The sequence below is a fragment of the Corylus avellana genome, chromosome ca3 (assembly GCF_901000735.1).
Source record: "Corylus avellana chromosome ca3, CavTom2PMs-1.0".
NCBI lineage: Eukaryota > Viridiplantae > Streptophyta > Magnoliopsida > Fagales > Betulaceae > Corylus > Corylus avellana.
This window is the reverse complement of record NC_081543.1, coordinates 5,521,711-5,547,685: the sequence shown is the minus strand read 5'-3', so window position 1 is coordinate 5,547,685 and position 25,975 is coordinate 5,521,711. Positions and strand designations below refer to the sequence as shown.

General features: G+C 35.5%; 4 protein-coding genes and 1 non-coding gene across 5 annotated transcripts; 1 reads left to right on the top strand and 4 right to left on the bottom strand.

The window, feature by feature from the left end:
- Positions 1-707: 707 nt before the first annotated feature.
- Positions 708-1,145, bottom strand: LOC132173991 (uncharacterized). The gene has a single exon (XM_059585709.1). The coding sequence runs from the start codon at positions 1,143-1,145 to the stop codon at positions 708-710; it is 438 nt and encodes a 145-aa protein (XP_059441692.1).
- A 123-nt stretch (positions 1,146-1,268) lies between these two features.
- On the bottom strand, positions 1,269-1,340 carry TRNAT-UGU (transfer RNA threonine (anticodon UGU)). Its single transcript has one exon. It is a non-coding gene; the product is annotated as a tRNA-Thr (tRNA).
- A 1,013-nt stretch (positions 1,341-2,353) lies between these two features.
- Positions 2,354-4,288, top strand: LOC132176129 (protein MHF2 homolog). Its single transcript, XM_059588257.1, has 6 exons — positions 2,354-2,513; positions 2,625-2,673; positions 2,760-2,800; positions 3,514-3,553; positions 3,707-3,760; positions 3,874-4,288. The coding sequence occupies exons 1-6, from the start codon at positions 2,487-2,489 to the stop codon at positions 3,975-3,977; spliced, it is 315 nt and encodes a 104-aa protein (XP_059444240.1). The 5' UTR covers positions 2,354-2,486; the 3' UTR covers positions 3,978-4,288.
- A 2,934-nt stretch (positions 4,289-7,222) lies between these two features.
- On the bottom strand, positions 7,223-9,400 carry LOC132174735 (leucine-rich repeat receptor-like serine/threonine/tyrosine-protein kinase SOBIR1). Its single transcript, XM_059586392.1, has one exon. The coding sequence runs from the start codon at positions 9,316-9,318 to the stop codon at positions 7,420-7,422; it is 1,899 nt and encodes a 632-aa protein (XP_059442375.1). The 5' UTR covers positions 9,319-9,400; the 3' UTR covers positions 7,223-7,419.
- Positions 9,401-16,083: 6,683 nt separating this feature from the next.
- LOC132175250 (protein SIEVE ELEMENT OCCLUSION B-like) lies at positions 16,084-20,825 on the bottom strand. Its single transcript, XM_059587124.1, has 7 exons — positions 20,551-20,825; positions 20,339-20,416; positions 19,362-19,810; positions 19,147-19,256; positions 18,147-18,280; positions 17,584-18,057; positions 16,084-16,858 (listed from the first exon to the last, which is right to left on the bottom strand). Exons 1-7 carry the CDS (start codon positions 20,761-20,763, stop codon positions 16,238-16,240), a joined length of 2,079 nt encoding a protein of 692 aa, XP_059443107.1. The 5' UTR covers positions 20,764-20,825; the 3' UTR covers positions 16,084-16,237.
- Positions 20,826-25,975: the final 5,150 nt, after the last annotated feature.

Here is a 25,975-nt window from a genome sequence, read left to right as displayed (position 1 = left end):
AACCATATAATAACAATATTAAGACAGATAAAATATGCAAAAGAGGGAATTCCAATTCAGTTTCTTCGTTCTTGGCTCAAGAAAAAAACAACAAAAAAGTGATATTTCTAACAAGCAGGTTGTATTGTGTTCAGTCGTTCCTCATTAGTCATTTCTGCAGCTATTCTAATTTAAAATTCATAAGCAAAAGTAACTCTTACAAATTTGCTATGCTAAATGACATGCATTGATGCTGACATACAGTCATACACAATACAAACAGTACTTTAAACAGACAGTCTCAAGCTGGGTTAAAGAAGAAGGCTTGTGGTACATAGATGGCCAACCTATAGCAGGTCACACCCTGTGTACATTACATGTAACAAGGAATTACCTTCATACACATTTACACTGCCTATCAGTAAAAAGGCTCAAAATAATATGCAAACGCAATCCGATGCGCTTTTTGAGGTAGACTACAATTTTATCAGCAACGATTCAATTCACAGACTTCCCTGCGAATATGCCAAAAACTTTAATTAAACAAAGAAAGTGAAAAAGAAAGCAATTTTCAGATGGTAACACTAAAATGTTAGCTCCCAATGGTAAATTCCATAATTCCCAAATGGAAGAAGAAAAAAAAAAAATTAACAATTCCATTCCAAATCTCTAAAGAGACTGGCGCAATATATCTCAAAAACCCATCCTCATTAGTCATTCCTAACCGATCATGCCCTAGCCTTGCGACGAAGGCGCTTCCTGAGCTTCTTGTACTTATGCTTGTTCATCTTCTTCTTCCTCTTCTTCTTCACACTGTCAGCCCAAACCCTCCTCGCATCATCATCATCGGGTTCGACCTCCTGGGCCTCGAGCACCCCAAAACGCTCAAACCCAGTGGAGGAAACGGGATTTAAGCAATATCCGAATGGGAAACTGGGGAAGAATCGTATTGTTTGAACGGCATCCACCTTTGCTCTGCCATTGGGACCCAAAAGAGGAACTGGATCGTTCGCATATTCTTCTGGTTGTTTCGTTGTGTCGAGAGGGGTTTGGTGGGGGATAAATGAGGGTATGGGTTTTGGAAATAGTGGGGTGTTGAGGGTTGTGATGAAGATGGTTCTTATGGAGGGAGTGCTTTTAGTGAGTTTGTGTATAAGGCTCGCCATTTTTGGGCACAGATGAAGCAAAATGCTATTCTGGGACTCTCGTTTGGAACTCGACATTTAGAAACGCTCTGACACTTAGAACGGCGTCGTTTCACTTGGGGAAAAAGACAGGTAAAATGCAATTGCCCCCATGCAGGATCGAACTACAGACCTTCAGTTTACAAGACTGACGCTCTACCACTGAGCTATAGGGGCCACTTGCGTTAACACAGTGTGTATAATAAAGTATTATACTAAATGTATTAGTTATATCTAGGAATAAAAAACCTGACTAGTGACAAAAGGCTACTTATTCTCCTATAGTCCTATATATAGAGTGATTGATATGCACGTTCAAGAAAATTTTCTTAACTACTTCAATAATAAACTAAACTTTTCATGACGTTAAAGTAAATAAAATTTGACAGTAAATGAACATACATTTTCGACAATCTGCTCATATAAATTATACTCGAACTTAGTTTTTAAAAGTAGAAAGTTGTTCAATTATTAAATGAGATGTACTTAAATAAGCTCGACTCTATTCAATTATGTGAGCCTTGTTCGTATAAAGTTCGAGTCGACTTGTCACATGTTTGTTTAACAAACTTTTTATACGATGCAAATAGGTACAACCAAATTTTGCAATTTCTTTTGGGAATAAATGCATTTTTAGTCCATTTGGTTTGAGATTTTAGCAAACAACTTCCTAAGTTTTTTTTTTTTGAAAAAAAGAATAATCACTCTTATGGTAAGAAAAAAAAAAAAAAAAAAATCCTACCATCATTTTGACAGAAACTACTATGCATATGAGTTCTAATTATAGTGTGACACATGTCACTTACCATAAAAAAAAGTGAAAATTTAACATGAAGAGGTTCAAATAGTCGAGCTTGCCAATCAATGTATTACGCTCTTCATACATATTTTTATAATGTTTTATGTATTGTAATTTGTAAGTGACCCATGTCATTATGATTAGTGTTGAAATAACACGTTAATGAATTATGTCAAATTATTTGATAACACGAGTAATGTTAGAAGGAGAATTCTTGTCTTTTTTGTGTCATCTTAATGTGATATACCTTTTAAAAATAATTATTGAATTTATGATGATTATTATTAAATTTTGATATATTATAAATATTTAAAATGACAAAAAAAAAAAATTTTAAAAAAATTAAAGAATTCTCTGAAGCATTAGTCGAATGACATGTGTTTACCTTGAGTTCGCGCGCAAGGATTGGAACGAGAAGACGAAAACGTAAGCCTCAGAGATTGGGTCCAACTCTCAGTGGCATTTTTCAAAATTCTCTCTCAATAAGATCTTTCTATCATCTTTGTAGCTCGTTCTAGCTTCTAATGGAGGACGAGACCACCTTCGATCCTGTACAAACCCTAATTCTTCCACCTATTATTTCATTTCCATATTTGAATTTCAGTACAAATTTGTGTGTCTGACTCTTTTTGTTTGGTTTATAAATTTTGGTGTACGCTCAGGATCTGATTCATGCCATTTTCAAGCTCGTGTGGACCAGAAGAGCCCTCGGTTTCAGACTCTCATCTCTTTTTTTTTTTTTTTGGTCTCTTTTAACTCTCTTTGAATCTTATTCGGTTCTTCGTGTCCATTTGCAGAGCGACAAAAAAACGAAGGCGCCGATGCTTTGGATTTCCAGGTATATTGTTCCTTCTCAGTTTCTCCCATTGTGTTTTAATCTTTCAATTTGATTTCGAATTCCGATGATTTCTATGGGCAACTAAAATTCGCAGCTGAAAATTGCATTTTCTCTTATTGTTCAATGTCTTTTTATGCAAATTTTCAGGTTAAGAATTGTGTCATTATTCAATTTATTTGGGAGATTCACTTTGGGGAGTCTTGTAAATGGGGCTATGATATAACATGTTGGAATACTTTTCAACTCACGAAGCTTGACCTTACGGGTTTGAATCCAATTATATTATACATGTGTGTGTGTGTGTGTGTGTGTGCGAAACAAAGATTAAGTCTCAAATTGGAAATTTGTATAAGTATACGGCTACAGTTACGGCTACAGTTATTTTTTAAAAAAGTATTTGCAAATTACAATTGAGAGAAACAAAAAAAAAAAGAAAAAGAGAGGAAATTTTGTGTTAAAGGCAACCAAAGGGTTGCTAGAATGAGTCAGGTTGACACTTGTGTTAAAAATGGTGGGTAAAAGTTAAATTCTAAAGTAGAAATTATTTTGGTGCCTTAGAGAGAAATAATGTTAATATAAAGCTCTACCATCTTCTCTAATTGAAGCATCTAATATTTAATCTAAAGTACATTCTCTAGTTCCAGCTAAGTTCTTGCACCTAAAGCTCTTCTTTGGCTTCTGAATTGTGAAGTTGTGTCTGTTTCGTTGGTTAGGTAGGAGCTGGAACATCCAAGAAGAACCGGCCGACTTACGGTATCTTACATCATAAATTACTTCATTCTATTGGTGGTTTTTTGCATTTTTAATGGATAGAGCTTGTTGTTCATTGTGCATTAATGTGTAGGTTTAATTGTTACTGACATCATTTAAATTCTTGTTCTATTCTTTTGAACTTTCTTCATGCAGCCAATGCAAATGCACTAAAGCTGAGTTGTGAACTTCTTCGTGTCTTTATCACAGGTGGTGTATCAAACTGAAATGAGAACTTAATGCTCAGTTAAGACTATGGATGTGGTTTAGTTTGCATTTCTATGTTCCAACATTTTCTTACAAAACCCTTTACCTTGAAGCAGAGGCCGTGCAGCGTGCTGCTACAATTGCTGAAGCTGAGGGTGTTAGTAAAATTGAAGCAACTCATTTGGAGAGGATTCTCCCGCAGTTACTTCTGGATTTTTAAGGTACTCCAGAGCATATAGCAGCTTCTATCATTTTCACATAAATGTTGGACTCATACTTGAGCAAGTGTCGTAGCGGTATCCTGGCTAGCTGTGACTCGTATGTCCATACAGCGACTATCGACTCCAATACATCCATATGGGTTTTACTCTGTTTGCTGCTTCCTAACCTGTTCAGATATTGCAGACTATAACTAGTGACTTTGTAAAAGACAAATCAATTTGAGACTGAAATGTAATACTGGAATACTAAATAATCACCTGATGCATTCCGTTTGTGGCATGAAATAGATGGAGAGCTGGCTAAATATCATATTTAATTTTTTAGAGTATCATTATACTCAATTTGATATACTTTTTAATCCACATTGATTCATCATCCACCAAACAAATTATGGTATGTGCTCCTATATTTTCATCCAGGAGTCATGATTGTTCCCCACTGTGCATGAGTTCGAGTTATAATTTCTTGTCTACTGGTACAGATATATGTATCTCAATCAGTGGTATTTGCCAACATACTTTGTAGAGTTAAAATGGTTCCTCTGAGTTGGCATTACTTAGTCAGGTAAGAGACTGGCAGTTTTGTCCATTATCCGACAGGTTAATGCAGTTTGGATGCCTAGCAAAACGAAAAAAAAAAAAAGAAATGCTGGCCAGATTGGACTAACGCTGATCAAGTCGAGCCTGGTTTAAAGCAATCTATATCTGTACAGTATATTTTTTTGATGTATATATCTTTACAGTAAATATATAGGTTGTAAGGTTCTTTTGGGTGGTTTCTTTGAGATAATATCGCGTCCTTGAGGATAGCTTCCCTTGAATTTGATTGTGCTCTTGTACACAGTGAATTTGATAGTACAAACGAAACTTTCCTATTCAATATAGCACTCAGTCCACATGAATGAAGAGAGGAAGTGTACAAAATTATTAGAGGATATGAAGTGAAATCTGAAAGCTGAGACATCAGAGATACTGAGGATATTATATAGCATCTATTAATTCTAGAAGACTCTCACAGTTCATGCTCACTTGCTTGGAAATTGAGATCAACAGTTTTCTAAACCTTTTGGAGGTTTGCCTCAATTCACCAATGTTTTGCGCCTTATTATCTCTTCTCATGAGCAATATGCCTTGTGTGATCATTTTTTATTGTGATCAAGATTGAATATACTGTATTATATTTCACTTCAATAACTGTGTTTCTTTTTTGTTCTTTGCTAAAAGTATATTCAAGCATCCCTTTCAATTAAATTCGTTCTCATTAATATCAATCAACCAAACAGGGGTAGCGACTGCTATTTGTAGCATTCAGTTGTCTGCATAAGCTCATTTCTAATGTATTAGTAACAAAAGTGATGATTTGTCTTTCCTTTCTATACTTGATTATTTGACTAGTATTCTAGTAAAAGAGGTAATAGAAGTGGCCTGCTATAATTTTCAAAGGATAGTTCAATCGGTTAGAGACTACACCTCGTAAAATGGAGGTCACTAGATCGAATCCTCCTCTCCCATTTCCCTCTTATTTTGTGGACATGTCAAGCTATGAACCTTGACAAATTCATACTGAAATATTGGTTTCTCATTCATATTGATAAAGCTAGTAGCTCATCATATTGTTTTTATGATCCTCCATAAAAAATGAATTTGCAGTGCTAGATATTTCATATTTGTAGATGGCCCTCAAAACTTTGTAATTTGGTAATTAAGATATCATTCATGGGCCTAGAATGATTGTACCTCTAATTACTTAGAAATAGAGTTTCCATAATAATCGATGCAGAAGTCAATATTCAACAGGGCTGACCTTTACTCAGGAATCTGAATGAGGGGTAAGTTACTTGGTCTATTTTTTTTTTTTACCAAGTCTGCAGAACTGAAACGTTTATTTTATAATCTGAATCATTAGTCTTTTTCTATTCGGTTAAACAAGTGAACCTTCAGATAAATTCTGTCATCTGCTTGCCTGATAGAAAAAGAGGATATTTAATGTTTTGTTCACACAATGTTAGTGGATGACTAACAGAAGTGTTGACTTCTGTTTTGTAATATGTGCCTAAATACATGTAGAATATGAAGAGAGAGAAAAACACATGTAGAATAGTAAATATTGTCATGAGGAGTAGAAGGAAGCTAGGCCTTCCTTTACTGGTATTCATACTGCTTATAATACTCACTCCATGATTGAGAATGATGGAAAGTTGAACCAGACTCTTTTGAAAACAAAGGTGAAAAGACTGAAGAGGATAAAGTAATGTGTAACGTTATTGGTTATTTCAAAGATAGCACTTTGTTTGTTTCATTAAAAAAAAATCAAAGGCAGAGCACTTACAAGGGACTTTCATTTTCTTCAAATGTTTTAATTGCTTCTAGAAGGAATATTTTAGCCTTCCCTAAATGCCTTTTGCCAGATCTTTTGTTGGTACCGCACTACCACCTTCGAGTGAATTTAGGGTTGGGAAAAACATAATTATTCTAAGACGTGCCCAATATTGGTCCAAGATTTTTGTGGGAGTTTGTGTTTGCGGATACACTTCTTATGCCATGGTTATTTTGGAGTAAAATTTTTGTAATTGGGAGTTAGAATAACCCCTTGCTAATCTGCCGAATTGATATATTTCTAAAAGAGAAATGTTATGTACATTTTCAAATGCTTATTCTCAAGTTTCGGGTGCACACGATGTAGTAAAAAAAATTAAATTTGGATTTAAAATCTAATAGTGATTTATCTAAAATCAAATGGTGATTTTACTGCCACGCTAGAGAATATGCACTTGATATTAAACATTAATAAAAATCTGCTCGCATTAAGGATTTATCTTAATATTTGTACCTTTTCGGTTTATGTACCATTTCGTTGAAGTATGACTTAAACCTAATTGAGCTGCAAAACTTTTTTAATGATACATCGACCAGACATTTATCAAATAAATATAGTTGCTTCTGACATCTTAGTTAACTGGAAATTTTTAAATATGGCATGTAGAAACTTGGTATTTGTGATCTTTTCAAATTTCTGCCATATATATATATTAAAAAATTTATTAATAAGAAATAAACATTAGAATTATACTTCTTTGTTCACTTAGTCCCTAGTGCTTCTGATGTCAAGGTTCATAGCTTAGCAACTATTTTTCCCGTTAGGTTTATCACAATTATCAGATTCTCAAGCTATTTATAATTTTTCCCGTTGCATCCCAAGAGAAACAAGTGGAATCATTTCAAGCGAAGATTTTTGAGAGCAAAAAAAGACAAAGAAAATGTAAATATGATACCTTCAGTTTATGAGCAATAGGCTTAACCAAATGCAGCACACAACATACAACAGTTTCCTTAATGGCTATTATACATCATGATCATAGACATGTAATTGATCTACTTAAAACATATATTGCTGGTCACTTGCATGATTATTGTTCCCTTCATTCTGAAACACATGTATCCTTAATGCTTGATTTGAGACAGCATGCACCTAACGTCCTTGCTGTTAGGCCTTTGCTTTGGGTCCTCCAAGGTACAGAAGCAAGCAATCTTCAAGACCAAGAGCATTTGCTCCTCAAACCCATTCCCCAAAAGCTTTTCATCAATCGCTTGTCTGGGATTCTCCGATGTCATCACATTCCTCATCCATTTCACCAAGCTCATCTCGTTGGTATCCTGGAAGAAGTTATCGGATGGGAGCTTTCCTATCACCAGAACCCCCAGCATCACCCCGAAGCTGTAGATGTCACACTTGTCGGTGAACTTCAGCGTTTGGTGGTACTCTGGCGCTATGTAACCCACCGTTCCGGCCACGTTGGAAGTCGAGATATGCGTGTGAGCATCAGGCATGGCTTTTGCAAGCCCAAAATCAGCAATTCGAGCTTCCATGTCGTCATCCAGGAGAATATTCCCAGGCTTGAGATCTCGATGAATTATACGCGGGGTGTGGTTCATGTGAAGATATTCAAGCCCTGCAGCAACTCCTATTGCAACCCTGAGCCGGGCAAACCAATCGAAGTCTCTATTGCCTTCCGAGACCTCATTCAACAAGTCTTGTAAACTGCCATTCTTCATGAATTCATACACAAGGTAATGGCAGTCCGGCCGGCTCAGATGGGCTAACAGAGGAAGAAGATTCCGGTGCCTAATTTGACCCACGGTGTTAATCTCCGAACGAATTTGACGCATTTTCTTGTTTAGAACCTTGCTGTCTTCCTCGGTCAATTCTGCTGCATCCTTTGGAGGTTGAACTATCTTCTTTATGGCAATCATTTTGCCATTGCTTCCAGGCAATTCAGCCTTGTAAACCTTGCCACACCCACCTTGTCCTATGATTTGCAACGTAGCCATTTGATCGTCGTTCTCCAAGAAAGCCAAGTCCTCTGCTTTTTTGATCAAAGGACTGAAGATTGAAGGGCCCGATTCCTTCCCTCCACCTTTTACAACAGCCCAGATCAGCTTAAACAGCAAGGAAAATATGAGCCCGGATATGGTTCCTGCCATTGCTCCGGCAAGGAATCCGAGTATCCACCCAGCTAGCTTCCTCTTACTGTTTTTATGTTTGCGAGGTTGGTGCACCGGAGAAGGAGCTGGAGCAACAGAAGTAGCAGAAGTAGCAGTTCTATTTGCAGCTGGTGAAACTGCTGATGCGTTGCTTCCTCCAGGTGAATTCTCAGCCAAAATGTAACGTTTTGGAACATCGGATGCCGAGTATGAGAGCCTGTCCATCAATGGGGCTGAGCCTTCAAGAAATTGATTTCCAGAGAAGTTGAAAAATCTGAGATTACGGAAAGAACGAATGGATGGCGGAATTTTCCCAGTAAATAGATTGTCTGCAAGAGAGAGATTTTCCAAGTTGGGAAAATACTTCAAGAAACCCAAGTCCCCGGAAAATCTATTGGAAGCAAGATCAAGGACTCGAAGGCGTATAAGCGAGGATAATTCACTTGGGATTTCCCCTGAAAACTGGTTGCCTTGGAGGTTGAGAATTTCCAGTTTCCGACAGTCAACGATTTGGGATGGTACTTGGTCAACGAGTTGGTTGTTAGGAACAGAGAGCTCTTTGAGCTCAGAGAGCCGCCCGATCGCCGGGGACAGGAACCCAGTGAGCCGCTGGGATTTAAAGACGAGTCTAGTAACTCTGAGCTCATAGGAGTTGTTGTTTGAGAGTCTCCTCTCACAGGATACGCCGGCGGCCATGCAAGGTTTGGTAGAGAGGTAAGGCTGGTGACCGTTGAGGCCCAAGTCTTTTTGAATGATGGAGAGGGCTTTGAGATCGGAAGGGTTGAGAATTAATCTCCCCTGAGTGAAGAGGAAGAGGGAGAAGAGAGTGAGGAGGGAGAGGTGGGGAAAAGTCGCCATTTTCCGTCAAGGTGTGTCGGTCGGCGTGAGAGGCCTCCCTTGGTGGATGGTGGGTGGGGTGGGTGTCTTGAGGAGTTCAATGGCTCATGTTGGGTGGTCGTTTTGTTTACTTTATAGGAAAGTAGGCGCCCCCGCCTTGTGGAAATTTTGTGGAAATTAAAAAATATTTTTATAAAATAAAAGAAAAGCAAACAAATAAATAAACCCGCGGGGCACATAGTACTGAAAATGTGTATCTTTCTTTTTAATTTTTAATTTTTTTAAAAAAATTATTTTATGTTTTAATTTTTTTTTTTTTTTTTTAAGTTTTGGGTTTTGAGAATAATTTTGTAATTTGTTTTGAAAAATGTATTATTGGTTGAGTCTTCATCTTAAAACCCATTTGATAAACTAGTTTTGAGAAGAGTTTTTAGAGTTTAAAAAGTGCAACGAGTCCTTTATTTTTAGTTGCTTGGCGATATTTGCCCATTACATTTATCAAATTAACGAGATGTTTCCACTTTGTGTGCTATTTTCTGATGAGCAAGACCGGGGATTGAAAGATGACAATGGTGTCCTAACAACTCAAGTATGCTGCATTTTTTAATCAATCACCATCATCATTTTAAAATAACACTTATTTGACTATTCCAAATTTACATTACACTATTCTTTAATGGCTTTATTATTCTCTTAGTCAAGGCTGTCGATTGTGTTTAGTGTGACAGATTTGTGTTGGATCGATTTACAGTACAATTAAATTAAATTAAACATATCAAATATCTTAACTATGACCTGACCCGACCCGACTCTCATAACATGTTTAATAAGCAAATCACATCAAGTTGACCCGACTGGATCCGCCCCCTTTTTCACTATTGCTTATGGGGAAAAAACATCACTATTGGTTTTGGAAAGCAAGACCCATTCAACACGCATAGGATTTTTTTTTTAAAAAAAAAGAAGAAGAAAAACACTCATAGTCAAATCCATTAAGCACGCAAATGTCCGTCGCTTGGACGCGTTTTTAGTGGATATTGAAGCTTCTGAGAAGACTTCGAGTCAACACCCCCTTCAGAGATGAGAGTCAAGTCTACAAACGCCATTCAAGTCTTTGAGCCATTTTGGGCCGTTGGATCATATCATAATCGAACGGCTTGATATTGACAGAAAGTGAGAGCCTCCATCCAGCAAATTGCTTGGTTGCTGCCCTTTTCTAAACGCCGGATTCAATAATTGCAATGGAAATTCCGGCTTCCCCAATTAATTGATTCATTGAATATTCTCCATTTTAGATGAATTTCGGATTTCGGTTCCTATTTTATGGATCTTATCCACTCTTCTTTTTCTTCAAATTAATAATCGAAGAAAAACAAAAAGAAATTATAAATTATTTTCTTACAAATGAAATTATGTTATGTTCAATTAAGAATGGGGAACAAAAGGTTTGGAATAAGGCAAAGCCGCCCTTCATTCTTAAACTCCACTATCAAACAATATATACTAGTAAGGGAGTCAAACAAATAAATTCATAAAAATTTTTAAATTGATGTGACAAGAGTCTTTAAATTAAAAAAAAAAATGTAATTCTCTCATCTTTGTCTGTCATGTTAGTTTGAAAAATTTTCTAGATTCATTTGTTTAGCTCCCTAGCACTTCTTTACACCGAATATGTCCAAGCATAGAAGAAAAAGAGGGATAGGAATGGGCATACTGGGTTATTCCCCTAAAGCTAATGTGATTTTTAATTTTTGGCTTTCAAAAATTAAAGAATTTTTATTTGTAACAAAAATTCGTGATGGAAAATTCTTTGTAGATTATATTCAATCCAGACTTTAAAATCCGTCCCTAGCATGATTTAGACTTTTGCAAACATGTCCCCTCCAAGAAACCACCATGCAATTTCATTTTCTTTTTTCTCTCCTTTGTCTATCACGTCAGTTTGAAAAAAATTTTGAGTTCATTTGTTTGGCTTCCTAGCACTCATCTACTCCAAATATGTCCAAGCATAAAAGAAAAAGATGGATAGGAATGGGCCTACTGGGTTAAAAGGACCAAAAAGCAGTGTTGGGAGGAGAACTAGAGTTTTTATGATGTCTTCTTAAAATTATGTTACACATTTTTATATATATATATATTTTTGACATTTCTACACAAGATGGGGGAGGAAGGATTCGAACTAGTGACCACTACTTCACGAAGCGTGATATCTAGTCGATTGAGCTACCTTTTAGGGACAATTACATTACATTTGGGAGGACACAAATAGAACTCTAATCCTCATTTCATCATTACTCCAAAATCAGTTGATAGCGTATCGAGGTAACAATCAGAAATTGTTTAAATATGAGTAATGTTAGAGACCATATTTTTATCCTATTTTTATCCTCCTAAAGTTGATATGACTTTCAAAATCGCCATTAAATTTTAGATGAATCGTACTTGAATTTTAATTTTTTGGCTTTCAAAAATTAAAGAATTTTTATTTGTAACAAAAATTCGTGATGTAAAATTCTTTATAGATTCTATTCAATCCAGTCCCCAGCATGATTTGGACTTTTGCAAACATGTCCTCCCCTCCAAGAAACCACCATGCAATTTCATTTTCTTTTATCTCCGTCCATGTCGTCCAATTCTAAACGGCACTTGATGTTTTCAGACTTTAATTCTAAGTGGAACTTGAAGGACTGGTTGCCGGCCCCCTTTTTAACGTCTAAGCTCTACCCCATGCGTTTACTTTGACTTCCAAAACATCTATCAAAATTCAGATACACTTGCTTCGGTTATACTTGGACTACCCAATAAGGTTTGAAAAGCTGCCAATTTCGTTAATTTGTTAATTCTTTTTATTTTTTGTTTGAAATTTTTATGCATATTCTCAATAGGGGTAAAAGGGCGGGTCTAACCGCACTAACTCTAACTGCTAACCGTTTTTGAAGTCCATTACGAAAAATCATTAACTGCCTCAGTGGTTATAGTTAACGGTTTTGAAAAAATTTGCTAACCGCTAACCACATTTATGTATATTATATAATATATATTATATTTATATATATAAAAATATATGAAAACGAGATTTTTTGAGTGTTTTAAATATATAAAAAATCTAGAAATGTCGTATGAAAATTACTTTTGTGTAATATATATATATATATATATTTTCTCCTAGGCACGTACGTACAGAAGTTTTAAATTTTTGTAATTGTTGGACAATTCGTGTCTACTTGTCCTTGAGAATTACGATTTGGCAATAATTGAAACCAAGGTCTTAATTACCTTGTATACTAATAATTCGATGATTATGTTTTAATTTCTTGTTATGCTTATTAGTTATTACGTACGATAAATAGACAGTCGTGTTTGTTTCTTATGAATGATATGTCGGTTGGAATCACAGGGACGACATTTTCTTCGTAATAGCTAGGGTTGAAATGTCCAAGGCCACTTTAAATTGACTTTGAAATCTTTATTATCTCTGAAAATTTGATCATGGCATTTTCAATTTTGACAAGGAGTAGGGAACGGGAATAGAAAATAATAACAATAATAAATAAAGGCAAAGTTGGTGAAACTCTACTTACAGTTGACAACTGGTGCGACCAAAGACTCCAAAAACGTTTTGGAGAAATTTTACTTAACCTATTTGAACTTTTATTATATTTATAATTACTTTCATAAACTTTAACAACTCTTAATTGTCTTCAAAAGGTAGCTCAATTAATTGGGACCACACTTAGTAAAGTAGATGTCATTAGTTCGAATCTCCCTTCCCCCTCTTGTGCGGACATGTCAAAAAAAAAAAAACAAACAAACAAACTCTTAATTTAGTGTATTCAATCTTTATTTATTTATTTATTTTTTAATTTTACAAATCCGTTAAATCTCTACATAGGGGTGTCAAAATTTTCAAAATACCTTTCATTTTTTTAAGGAAAAAATGAAGAAAAAAATGCAATAATTTAGGCTTTGGACAGGAGTGAATGGAATTTGCAAAAATACTCATGCCCGAATCTTTGATTTTATTACTATTATTATTTTAAAAGATAGAAGTATTTTGAAAATTTTGACAAGATTGAATAAAAAATCCTAATGGAGGGGTGAAATTGAAAAAATTGAAAGATTAATACATTAAATTGAGAGTTTTTAAAGTTTAGAAGAGTAATTGCAAAAGCAGCGACAATTCAGAAAGGTTTAAGTGAAATTTCCGCAAATGTTTTTGAAAAGACTTGTAATTATTGAATCATTCTATTCGGACCTCTAACAATTTGTTGTCCAAATTGCTAACAATCTAGACAACAAATATCAAAGAGTTTCTATAAAATTCACTTGTCTAAATAGGTGAGAGCGGGTTACTTGATATCTGTTTGAGCAAGTGGACTAGCTATATAGGTTTTCTCACTTTTACTGGTTTTTTTTTTTTTTTTTGTAAGTACATCCATTCAATCAAAAGAAATTACAAAGAAAACTAAAAACATAAAACAGATACAAGCTAAACTGAAAAATCCAATCCAGATAGACCACTAGCACCTCAATAAACTGGAAGGAGATCAGAAAAGTGGAAGACATTAGCAAATGCAGCCGATGAAAGCCGCAATGTTCTATGATGGATCATCTGGAGTAAGAAAACCCATAAAAACTTAAATCTTGACAAGTTTCTAAAGAAACCATGAAGATTAAGTAGAAAAAGAACAATGGAATAAGGGTTTCCTTCACAGACACAGAGTCTGAGGCCCAATCGGTTCGAGTTATTTTTAAAAAACCAATTCAGACAGACTATTAGCACCTCAATGAATTGGAAAGAGATCAAACAGGTGAAAAAGATACAATACACAGACACAGAGTTTAAAGCCCAACCAGTTCGAATTAAACAAAGAGCAACACAACAATAGAACATAATGGAAATACAAGTCAAAAAGCAGAAAAAAAATCTCTAAGTCCAAAAAACAGCGACACCAGAAATGGAGGCAGAGACGTGGATGAGCTCATGTCGGCACGTGAGGGCCACGTGCCGGCGCTTGTTGCCGGGAGGATGTTGGGGAACGCCAAAAGGGGCCGGCGGCAGTGTGGAGGGGCAGAGGAAGGCGGCACATGCTTCGCAAGGCACACCATGTGTCGGCATGTGTGAGCCACGCACTAGAGAGTAAGATCTACTCTCGGGCGCGTGTGGACCATGCACGCACTGGCGCGTGGTGGTTGGATGGCGGCACGGTAGGTAGCATCTGGAAGTTGAGTAACTCAGGATCTCGGTGGAGTGGCTTCTTGAAATTGATAGATCTGACTTTGAAAAAATCAAATCCAAAAACTTCTGAAAGTTTGCAAATCTAGGGTGGAGGACAACGGTATGATGTTGAAACCGGGCGACTAGCTATGGAGAAGGGACTGGTGGTGCTTTTGACAAAGATAAAACCTCCAAAAGAGGCAGATAGGACCTCCGAAGAGGCGGTAGGAAGGGGATGGAGAAAGATAAAGGGGGAAAAGTAAGGGGAAATGGTGGGAGGAGAGAGCTGTGACTACCTCCCCCTAGGTCGCCGGAAATACAAGGGGAAGGGAAAGGGGTTTTTCTCTTCTGGAAGAGAGCGAATGGTGGGATCCTTTTGACTTTTGAGTCATTAGTCGGGCTTCTATTTGTCATCACTTTTACTGTCTGAATTACTAATAATTAAAACAATAAAATTACAGAAATTTCTATATGATCATTTAAGTAACACCGGTTTTTAAATATTGTTTCCTTGGGGATTGGCCGGCATAATATGATTTTTCCCTAAGTTGGGGGACCTCTCCTCATATCTGGCGGAACATTGTACCGTTGAACATGGGAATAATTAGTTTCATTGAGGTACTCATGATCCTCCATCTGCTGCAAATAATCAACTATTTTTAATTTAAAAACCTTAAAAGGTCGGATATTTGGACATTTTAAAAGAGTCAAATTACACATTAGTATGCCCAAGTTTGATTCCCTTATTAAAACAGGCTCTATGAGATTATTGGGGCAAAAAGAATGTTCTTCCCATCTACTCATAGGAAAGTGAATTTTCTTTTTAGGTTAAAATGGTCTATATATATATACTTTATCAATTAATGCTCTGCCTTTGGGTTTTAGAAAGGTAAAAAAAATAAAAAATAAAAAAATTGGGTTTTGGACTTTATGAGTTTATAAGATTAGTTTTTCTTCTATCCATTTGCTATTAAACTTGTTTATTAGAGTAATGATTAAGCGACTAAAATTTACCTCTTCCTATAAATTTTAGTTATTGAGACAAGTATCAATTTAACATGGTTTCAGAGTCAGAAATCGTGAGTTCGAATTCTAACTCTAACAATTTACCTCCATTTAAATTAAATATTCTATGTAATGGGTCTCACTTAAATGGTTAAAACCTATCAAATATTGTTCCATGTACATTTTTGTCATATCTATAAATTCCTTAAAAAAAAAAAATGGGACGAATGACGATGGGAAAAACCTTATTCGGGGGTGGTGGTGTCGGTTTTTTGGCGCTTCACTCCTAACCCTAACCCCACATCGTTGGTTTAGAGGAAACTCCAGCCCTTGCAAAGGTAGTTTTGAGAGTGGAGTCCCCTCCAACTCATCCTCTTTCGTCTTTTTAGTAATTGAAGACAATGTCGTAGCTAATATCTAAGCTACTCTTCCAACAAATTTTGGCTCAAAGCGGTTTTTAATTGACAACTACATTGTTGTCACAAAAGATATATTTTTACACGACATTTTATACTAGAAAACATATCCATTAATTAATAAGATAACAAATTTTGACAGCACACTTTTATTTATCAGTCACAGCCTCAACTCCCAGACATTTCACACAAACATCATTAGTACGTACTATAATACCAATCCTAGGATTACTAGCTAGTTCTTCCAACCAGACAAGCATATATATATATATATATAACATTGCTCAATCGATCTTGTGACTTATTCGTCGGTGCAGCAGCGGTACATGAAGAACTTCTCCATCGGACGGGCACACTCTGCACACACCACAGTCTCCGGGATTCCGCCATTGACTCCGGGAAGGATGAGGCGGTTGCAATGCTGCGGGAGGTGAAGAAGTTGCAGGCGATTTTTGAGTGCTGGCACAAACCCAATTTGCGCAGCTTCCTGTTTCCACTCCTCGAACTGTTCCAGACCTTTTAGAGCGATGTCTCCTTTGGCTCTGGCCATTTCACCCGGCGCTCCGTACACCAGTGCCCATCCTTGTTCACTGCCGTCGAAGCTAAGCATAGTCATCACCTCCGGCATGATTTGATCGTTTTCGACGGTCTTCCCATGCTGCAATTTTGAATACAACATGCTCTCCAGTCGTGTCCAAAAGAACCATGTGAATGTGGGGTCCTCCAAGAAGCGACTAAGATGATCTTTTTTGATAATTTCATTGTTTTTCCGCACCTTCTCCTTTGACTTGCTCTTCCCCAGGTAAAATATTTCTAACTTGATCTTAGCACTATTGGCAACAACTTGTGCTTTGGTTGTGAATTTCCGGATCCACTCAATGTCCTCTCCTCCATATAAGCATACGATCATCCCTTCTGCCATCTGATCATAATTAAACAAGGAAATTCTCTATGAGTATTGTAATCATATATACTTTCTGGGGTTATTAAATCTTAGCACGGGAAATGTTATTTAGCATTCTTAATTGAGTTGGCATGCTTGGTTGGTGAATAAAGCATGCTAACTCAACTGATAATGCTAAGAGAATGCTAGGAGAGTGTTAAATAACATTTCTCATTATTTAAAGGGTGGTTATTGATAAAGTAAAGGAAGTTGAGTATTATTTTCTACAATACAGTTCATCGTGTGTTTTGGAGTTTATGGTATCAGGGTTATCTCATATCGGTTGGGGAAGGGGCTGGTAGTTAATTAGTTTATAAGTGTAAGGCAAAGATTCACCTCTTGAGCTAGCTTTTAAGGTTGAAAGAGGTCCAAGACCACCCAACATTGGTACCAGAGCCTATGTTTGACCAACAAGTCTCGGCCCAACAGTCCACTGGAGAAACGAGTTGTTTTTACTCCGACTTAAGGCCCAATGTGTGAGGGAGAGATTGTTAGGGTTATCCCACATCGGTTGTTTATAAGTGTGAGGAAAAGCCTTACTTCTTAAGCTAGTTTTTTGGGTTAAGATAGACCTAAGACCACTCAATACACAGCTCCCTCGTCCTCGAAGTAGCTGTGTTTTGTACTAGTTGATTCACATGAGTTGATTAAAACAAGTGCATGCGTATATGAGTATGAGTAGAAGGTTTCAAAGATGGAGATACCGATTTTAGTAATGCTGGATCAATGCCGTCAACGAGCAGCTCAGGTGTCCAAGTTTCTGACTTCCATAAGGATTCCTCTTTCTCACTATTGAAAGGGAAAGCCGAATTCCCCCAAATCCACAGCATGTAGAGTGCATTTTTGGAGACCACCTTTCCTTGTGGATCTAATGAAACTAGAATTGACTTCTTTGCAAAATGCCACACTTCCTTGATATACTTGATGACTGCCGGTTCCATGATCGATGGATTAAGCACAGTGTACCATGGCATCATTGATTGCAATTTCTTGAATTTCTCTTGCCAAGGGGTCAATATATCCAAAATTGGGAGCCACACCACTTCATATTGGATCTCTGTCGTTGGAGTTTGTGAGCTTTCGTAGAATTGACTAAGAATAAGAATTTCTTCATGGGAGATGTCAAGATCCGATATGAACAGTAACACATGTTTTCTCTTTAGTACTTCAATCTTTACCTGTTTGTCCAAAAGAATTCAGTTGTTTATTTTTCAATTTTGAGTTCAAATTTGAGCTTAGGTAAGTAAAATGGGATTTCAGAGAAAACCTGTGCCTTGGTAGCACCACTGTGCAGATCTTCCATGGGGTGTATCAATGCCCTGAGATTCTTCATATTGTCAAATTGTGGTGATTCGAAAAGGTGGACGAGATTATGGAAGTATTCTAGATGTATCTTCTCATCTGCATCCCATGGTGAACACATTTAGCCCTTAATTAGGTGTGACTTGTAAAAGAAACTTCTCTGGTAATCAAGTTCAAGTAGTTTATCATAAAATCAACTCGTAAAAGTCATTGGTAAATGATTCATCTCTTGAATTCGCCGTATCAATTTGAATATGTTCATCTAATTACTCTTGTAAACAAAAGAAAGGTAACTGTTTCATAATGTTAATTCTAAATATGTTGTAAATTAAGGAGGAGTTCATTGAGTATTCTGCAGAAAGGTAACTGTTTCCTGATTCTCATGAAGGATGCTCTGCGAAAACAGGGGAAAGGTTATTTAGATGGGGATGTAAAGGGGAATTTCATTGTGTATTCTGCACACATGGAATAGAAGATCGTGATCAACTATTTTATGTGGAAAGATATTATGAGAATGTGTGTGTTCTTTCTGAAGGTTTCCAGCAATGGAGAAAGAAAAGTTTAAAAGCAAATAAATGCAGGCTGGTATATGACTCAACTTTGTATGATATTTGGAGAAATAGTAATGAAACTAAACATGGAAGCCAACTCAAGACAGAGGAGCAAGTTATGCAGAAAATCAAATGGGATGTACGAGCTCAGATTTTGGGGAAAGAAAAGTTCTAAAGAACAGTAAAAAATGAGGGCATCTGTTGTAATTGGGGAATTGATTAGGGGATTTTGGTGTAGATATGTTTGAGAGCTTTATTGTAAAAGATAGCTGGGGTTTTTTCAACTGTGTTTGCTGAAGTGGTTTGTAAGAAGAGTTGTTTGTTTGATATAAAAATTTACTCATTCATCTTAAAAAAAAAAAAAGGGTAAACATGTTTTTAAAAATATTGAGAACTTGAATGTGAATGGCCAACCTATATGTTGATTGCAGAGAGCAAGTTGCTTCATGAGATGCTCGTGTATGTTGTTGACCTTATGAGCCAAGCTTGATAGTTCCCACGCCTCTGTGGCAGATGCAGTGTACCTAAAATCAGTGTGAAGGGGTTGTTTATAACTTTATATATACATATGGTACACACATATATATATTACACTGACTAATGAGGTTGATGGGTCATGGAGGACTCACTCTTGTCTCAAACCTATAAGGCCTGCAATCTGCGAGGCACAAGCAACTATGCTTCGAACTGTCCAGTAGGTAGCAATGGGGATATGAGCTGTGGCAGTTGACATTGGTGGTGTGTCAGGTGAAATGTACTGAGATGGAAGCTCATTGAACTCAATAATGCACTTTGTTACGTCTATGATGGCCTTGACGAGTGTGTTGAGTGCGCCAAGCTGGGGGTTTAGATAGTTTGAATGCTGTGAGATGTCGGGCAGCTGCTTAAGGAAAGCCACGGATTTGGCAAGTGGGTTTGTTGTCAAAAGGTGAACAACGAGCCAGAATTCACCAGAATTCACAGCAAAAGCTGCTAGGGCTATGACAGCTTTTGCATCCCATGAATAGCTCGAAAGGGTGTTGAATAACACCATAGTTGTTGCATGTGCATCACCACCAGCTGAGCACTTGCATGATAACTGTAATAATAATACATGCACATATCAATCAGCTGATTTTATTTCTTCCTACAATTTAACAAGAGGAAAAAAAAGAAAAAGAAAAAAGAAGATAGGAAGACCCTTTGGTCATTAGAGGGATGGTTTAAAATTAGGCTCGATGAGCGAGAACGAGGCCGGGGGCGGGAGCGGGGGGTTATGTCCCGTCAGGTGCGTGTATAACTTACCAATACAAAAATTAAACACATAAGCATCCACATATATGTATCAGTCGATTAAGAGAGTAATATCTTCATTTCAAAAGATAAACTGAGCTAGACATGAAGAAAGGCAAATGCTCACTCCTAATTAAAGCACCTTCCGGATTATATATAAACTAATCAATACATTTTTCCTGTAAAAGAGAGAGGTAAAAGAAATATTTGTTCTGCTTTTTTCAGATAAAGTTATTAGACTAAAGAAGGACAATTAATTAAGCATTTGTTCTTAGCAGCAGAATGGCATAATTATAAGGTTGAGAAGATGTTTGACTCAGGTCTCAAAAGCAACCTCGCAGGAAATTTTATATATAAGGTGAGCCAATGCTTCAAGACTGCCAATAAAATCAGCCGGATTAGTATTGTCGTCCTACACAAAAACACAGAACATCATCAGTTAGTTAAATAACATTAATAATTACAAATATTTAACGTTATTTTGTATGTAAATAAGAGAAAATGAAATAATTAAGATGGCAAAAGAGAAAATGAAACGAGTAATACTTGATGAACACCATCAATGCTAGGAACGGCACGACCCAAGATGTCCTCAATGATATGGAGAATGGGCTTGACATCAACTTCACGACCATCAGGAGAATGCGTTGCCTGAATTTGCTTCATCATTGCATTGTCGTCGGATGCTGAAAACATCCGACGGTCACTCTTAATCAGTTGCTGCTGCAGCTTAAGAGGTGTCTGTGTGTTGCTGGCCATGTTGATCAATTATGGGTGGTTTGATCAGTAGGCAGGAGAGTGATATATTACTTGGGGTTTTTTTTTTTTTGGCGTGGTTTTTCAACTACGAAATCTTGGGCTTATATAATGAGGGAAATGGAATAAAGCCTTGTTGAACATGTACCTTGCTTGCAAGGGGGTCTAAACAAAGCTAAAAGTCATGTTTGGGAGGATAAGTTTATCTGATTATTGTGGCCCCTAACCATGTTTACAGCATAAAGGAGCTTGGTGTCTAGGATTTCCAGTCAAAAGGAATGTTGGCAATAGATCTGCCTAGCTTAGAGAGAGTTTCACGTTTCTGACATCATCAAGCCAATGTCACCTGCCCACCTCAATCACTTTGAGTAAATATTTACTCTGCCACTCCCCACTAGCAATATTGATGTAACAGTCAAAATTAGTCTTAGGACTAATGAAAAAGAAAAATCAAGGGTTATCCCCCTCGCTTATGAGTTTTTTTTTTTTTTTTTTTTTCACATTTTCAAGAGTGTCACACGTACAAGAGTTGTGGAAGCGGACACAAGTCTAAAACCAGAAGCATACTTTGGAGAGTCTTTTTTAGCAAACCCATAATATAACATGTCGAGCACTAAACAACTGAAATGACATGACAGTAAAAATCAATCTTCAAATTGGTAAAGACTTATGAAAAAAAAAAAAAAATCAAGGGTTAACAATCTTCTCCTTATGTATAAGTCCATGACCATATTTGCTCAACTCTCCATCGCTTATGAGCTTTTTTTTTTTTTTTTTTTTTCTACATTTTCAAAAGTGTCACGCGTATAGGAGTTACAAGAACGAACACAACTCCAAACCAAATAGATGAGCTTATAATATGGCATGTTGAGATGCCATACAACAAGCTTAAAGTACTCATAAGTTTGGGTTTTAAAAATACTATTTTAACCGCTCACACTTCTCACATATTTTCAAATGGGAGTCTCTATTCTTTTACCCACATTCATATACTAATTACGGAAGGAAGGAATCTTGCTGGGATTATCTTACCATAAATTATCGGATTTAAAAGGAAAAAAGTGAAAAGTGAAAAGAAAAATAAAGAACCTGTGCTAAACAATGCTCCTGGAGTTGGTACACCTGTCATGTTTTATGCATGCGGCCGAATGATTGCAGAGCTCTTTTGCATCATACTTTTTTTCCTTTTCCTTTTTGGATGCCAATCAAATGTACATGGATTTGGGCATTATCCATTGCCATAATACTACGTGGTGGTTGCTAAAAATTGGTTAATTAGGAAGCATCTCCATCTAATCCATATGTTGCTTTACCTTAAGGAATCTTTAGCCTTCAACTTTTGAAGCACACCAACTCAAGAATTATCTTCTTCCTTGAGGATGATAAATTTTAGGAGAAACTTCAGTAAGTCCCTCCGAACTTTCAGCCAATTTGACAAGCACTCCTGAATTACCAAAACTCTCACTTAGGCCCACTGAACTTTGGTTTACTCACATTTTGAACCATTCTGTTAGTCTTCAACGTTAAAGTCAAACAATTTGACATTTTATGTCAATTTTACCCTTACCCCAAAACTACACCGTTTTGTGCCTTAAAACTACAACACCTATCCAGCCCAAAACGACATCGTTTTAGGCATTAATTTTTTATTTTTTTTAAAAAGTAAAATTTAAAAAAAGGACGAAATCGGGGTGGCTGGAGCCACCCCCTGGCCGGTCTGGGGGTGGTTCAACCACCCCCATGGCGGACCACCCCCAAAACACCCGATCCCTTTTCCTTTTTTTTTGGCCTTTTGGGGGAGGCCGGACCACCCCCTTGGCCATGGGGGTGGTTCGACCACCCCCAGACCGGCTAGGGGGTGGCTGGAGCCACCCCGATTTGGTCCCTCTTTTTTTTAAAAAAAAAAATACTATACTCAAAACGACGTCATTTTAGGTTAAGTGGTGATGTAGTTTTGAAGCCCAAAACAGTGTAGTTTGGGAGCCCAAAACGACGTAGTTTTGGTTGAGGGTATAATGGGCACAAAATGTCCGTTTAACAGTGAAAGCTAACATAAGGGTCCAAAGTGAGAGCAAACCAAAGTTCAGGGAATGCTTGTCAAATCGGCTGGAAGTTCAGGGAGGTTTACTGAAGTTTCTTCTAAATTTTATCAACAAATCCAAAAGGAAAAGAAGTGAAGGATTTATATTACTTTATTATATAACCAGTGAGTTTTAACTGTCAAACTCTAGAAGTTTGAGAGCTTTTCTCTCCCGCACCTTATCTCATAATTAACTAATAAAAGTAGGACATAAATTTCCTTTAAATAGAGGAAATATTCTCCAACTCATTTAAAATAGTGTTAAAGTGTCTATAAACATTTAAAATGCATATTAAATTTAGTCTAAATTAGTAAATTACTATTAATAAGGTTAAGAATTTAATGTGTTTTTTAAATATTTATACACATTTGACATTATTTTAAATGAATTGAAGAATATTTTCTCTAGACTGGTTTAGAGAAAATTTATGTCTATAAAAGTATTTAACGAAGGACTTAAGTAGATTTTGTGTTCCATTTGAAAACGATTTATGAATTTAGGACAAATGGACTAGAAATCAATTTTTAATTTTGAACATGTATATAGGGAGTTATAATTTTAAGGTGCAAATGTCAAAATAACAATTTCAATTCGGCCAAACAAAGCAATATACATTTCATGTGAATTTTAAGGTATCAAACAATTTTGGTTTGGATATGTTTCCAACACTTAAAGAATAAAAAAAGAAAAAAATGGTCTGGATGGAAATAAAATTGCCATAAAAAAGTAATTGATGCTTTGGCGATTTTTTTTTTTTTTTTTTTTTTTTTTTTTTAAGTAGTCTTGCAATCTTTCGTTACTAGAAAAGGCTAACAACTACGATCAATAGCTTTAATGTCAAGAATATTAATGTGAGGGGATTCCTCAATATGGACTGGTTCGTCCGTAAGAAAAAGTGTTTCATTGGCTAGCTTATGAGCTACCCTATTTCCCTCCCTCCTGTCATAGGACACTTTACAGTTTTGTAAACAATTTAGCATGACCCTTTAATCATCAATTAGTTGGCCATATTTGCACCGATTATTCTCCTCTTTCGCAGCACTTGCACTACTTGAAGAGCATTCCCTTCTAATTTCACTTGTCAGAAACCCAATTCTCTAGCAAAAATAATGGCCCACAACAGTAGCGGATTTAAGAATTTATCTTAATAGGGGCGGAAATAAAATAATAAAATATAATGACAAGATAATTTTATTTTTGTTCTATTTATATATTATATTTTTATTATAACTAGCACATAACCCACGCTATGTGCGGGATTCTTTATTATAATTTAATTTCAAAAACTTAAACGCATCCCATCTTACTTTTTATTATAAGTTAAAATATGTGTGTGCAAAAATCTATCACGCATCTTTTAATGAAAACACATACAGAATGTTATACACTAATATATTACTGAACATGTACTTTTTTTTTTTTTTTTAAGTATACCAAACATGTACTTAATGAAAAGTATAAAAGAAAAAAAATAGTAAGAAGAAAACTTGAATTCTGATTATCAAAATATTAATAGAAAATTAGTAGGAAACTCTGATATTGTTGATGTGATACTTATTATATTTCAATACAAATAAAACTCATAAAGTTCTAATTATTTCAGAAAAATACAGAGTAAAATAAACAAAATCTTATAAAGAATATATATCATTCCTTATTTTTTGAAATAGTAATCATTACTTTCTCATTAGAAAAAATCAACCGATGGAATGGTATGCTCCATCGTTACAATGTCTGAGATACAATCAAAATAAAATCTTCACTCAATAAACAAAATCTTCTCTCTTCTTTTTAATATAAAATAAAACACATATTTCACTCAATATTTAAAGCAATCAAATAAATCTCTTAAACACTTTCAAACAATGCTAGAAAATCTGAGTAATCACAAAAAAAAAAAAAAAAAAAAAAAAAAAAAAAAAAAAAAAAAAAAAAAAAAAAAAAAATCCAATAAAATATTCAAATAAATTAAAATATAAAATCTTATTGGTGTGATACCTATTATATTTCAATACAAAGAAACTTTCTAGAGAAACAAACATAAAAATAATCAATTTACTGTCATAAAACATTTATACATAGACACACAAAGATAAATCCAAACAACAAAATTTTCAATTAAATAGAAACACTAGACGGAATCAAATACAGTGCAAAATAAATAAAATCTTTTTATTTTATAAGTACCTAGTAAAACAAAATATTGCACTCATCATTTAATGCGATAAGATAAATCATCTTAGGTTCAATGTTTAATTATCTCTTTAGTGTTTTCGAAAGAGTTTTTATTCTTTTTTTTTTTTTTTTTGCACAAAAATCAAATAAACACACTATAATCTTCCATTAGCCCACTAAAAATCCAAACAATTTATTATCTTAATTCAGAAGTTGCAATTTTCATCAAAGAACAAACTAAAAAAAATAAACAACTTACAAATACAGTTAATACTCAATTACAATTGTTTGGAGAGGGTTGTGTTATTTTTATAAAGGGTTCGTTTGAGATTGCAGTTTTAATAAGTACGATTTTAAAAATTAATTTTTTTAAAAATTGCATTTTTCAAAGGTTAAGAATAAGAATTACTTCGGGATTGAATTTTTAGGTTATTATTGTTGAAGAGTGGAGAGAGGAAAAAAAAACAAAGTTAATTCTTGAAGTTTTAGTTTTTCTCAAATAAAAAATATACACATAGAAGATTGAAAAGAAGAATTACTTCAGGTTGATTTTTTAGGTTGTTATATTTGAAGAGTTGAGAGGGAGAGGTGGGAAGAGAGAGAGAGAGACGTGGGAAGAGGGAAAAAAAGAAGAAGTTAAATAAGTGAGAGAGAAAAAAAAAATCCGAAATAATAGGGAAATCTTTATTTTGTAGCCTTATTATTTTGTGTTAAGATTAATTGCATAAAAGTAAAAGTAAGATAAATTGTAGGGAAAATTATATTTTAAAAAGTTTGGAGCGATTTGTAATTCGACCTCCAAAGTTTCAATTTTGACAATCCACCTCCCCCAAATTTTCAAATTTTTGCAATTTGACCAATTGTATTCAAAACTTTCCATATTGCCCCTAATTTTTTTATCTTTTTATTTTTTTATAAATAAAATTTGGGGTGGCTCTTTGGCGATCTAGCCATTTTTG

Coding starts and splice junctions, on each gene's coding strand:
- LOC132173991 (XM_059585709.1), bottom strand. CDS start 1,145: ATGGCGAGCCTTATACACAAACTCACTAAAAGCACTCCCTCCATAAGA.
- LOC132176129 (XM_059588257.1), top strand. CDS start 2,487: ATGGAGGACGAGACCACCTTCGATCCT. Junction 2,801..3,513: donor CCGATGCTTTGGATTTCCAG/GTATATTGTTCC, acceptor TTCGTTGGTTAG/GTAGGAGCTGGAACATCCAA. Junction 3,761..3,873: donor TCTTCGTGTCTTTATCACAG/GTGGTGTATCAA, acceptor ACCTTGAAGCAG/AGGCCGTGCAGCGTGCTGCT.
- LOC132174735 (XM_059586392.1), bottom strand. CDS start 9,318: ATGGCGACTTTTCCCCACCTCTCCCTCCTCACTCTCTTCTCCCTCTTC.
- LOC132175250 (XM_059587124.1), bottom strand. CDS start 20,763: ATGGCCAGCAACACACAGACACCTCTTAAGCTGCAGCAGCAACTGATT. Junction 18,281..19,146: donor TCTCTGCAATCAACATATAG/GTTGGCCATTCA, acceptor CATGGGATGCAG/ATGAGAAGATACATCTAGAA. Junction 18,058..18,146: donor GTGGTGCTACCAAGGCACAG/GTTTTCTCTGAA, acceptor TTGGACAAACAG/GTAAAGATTGAAGTACTAAA.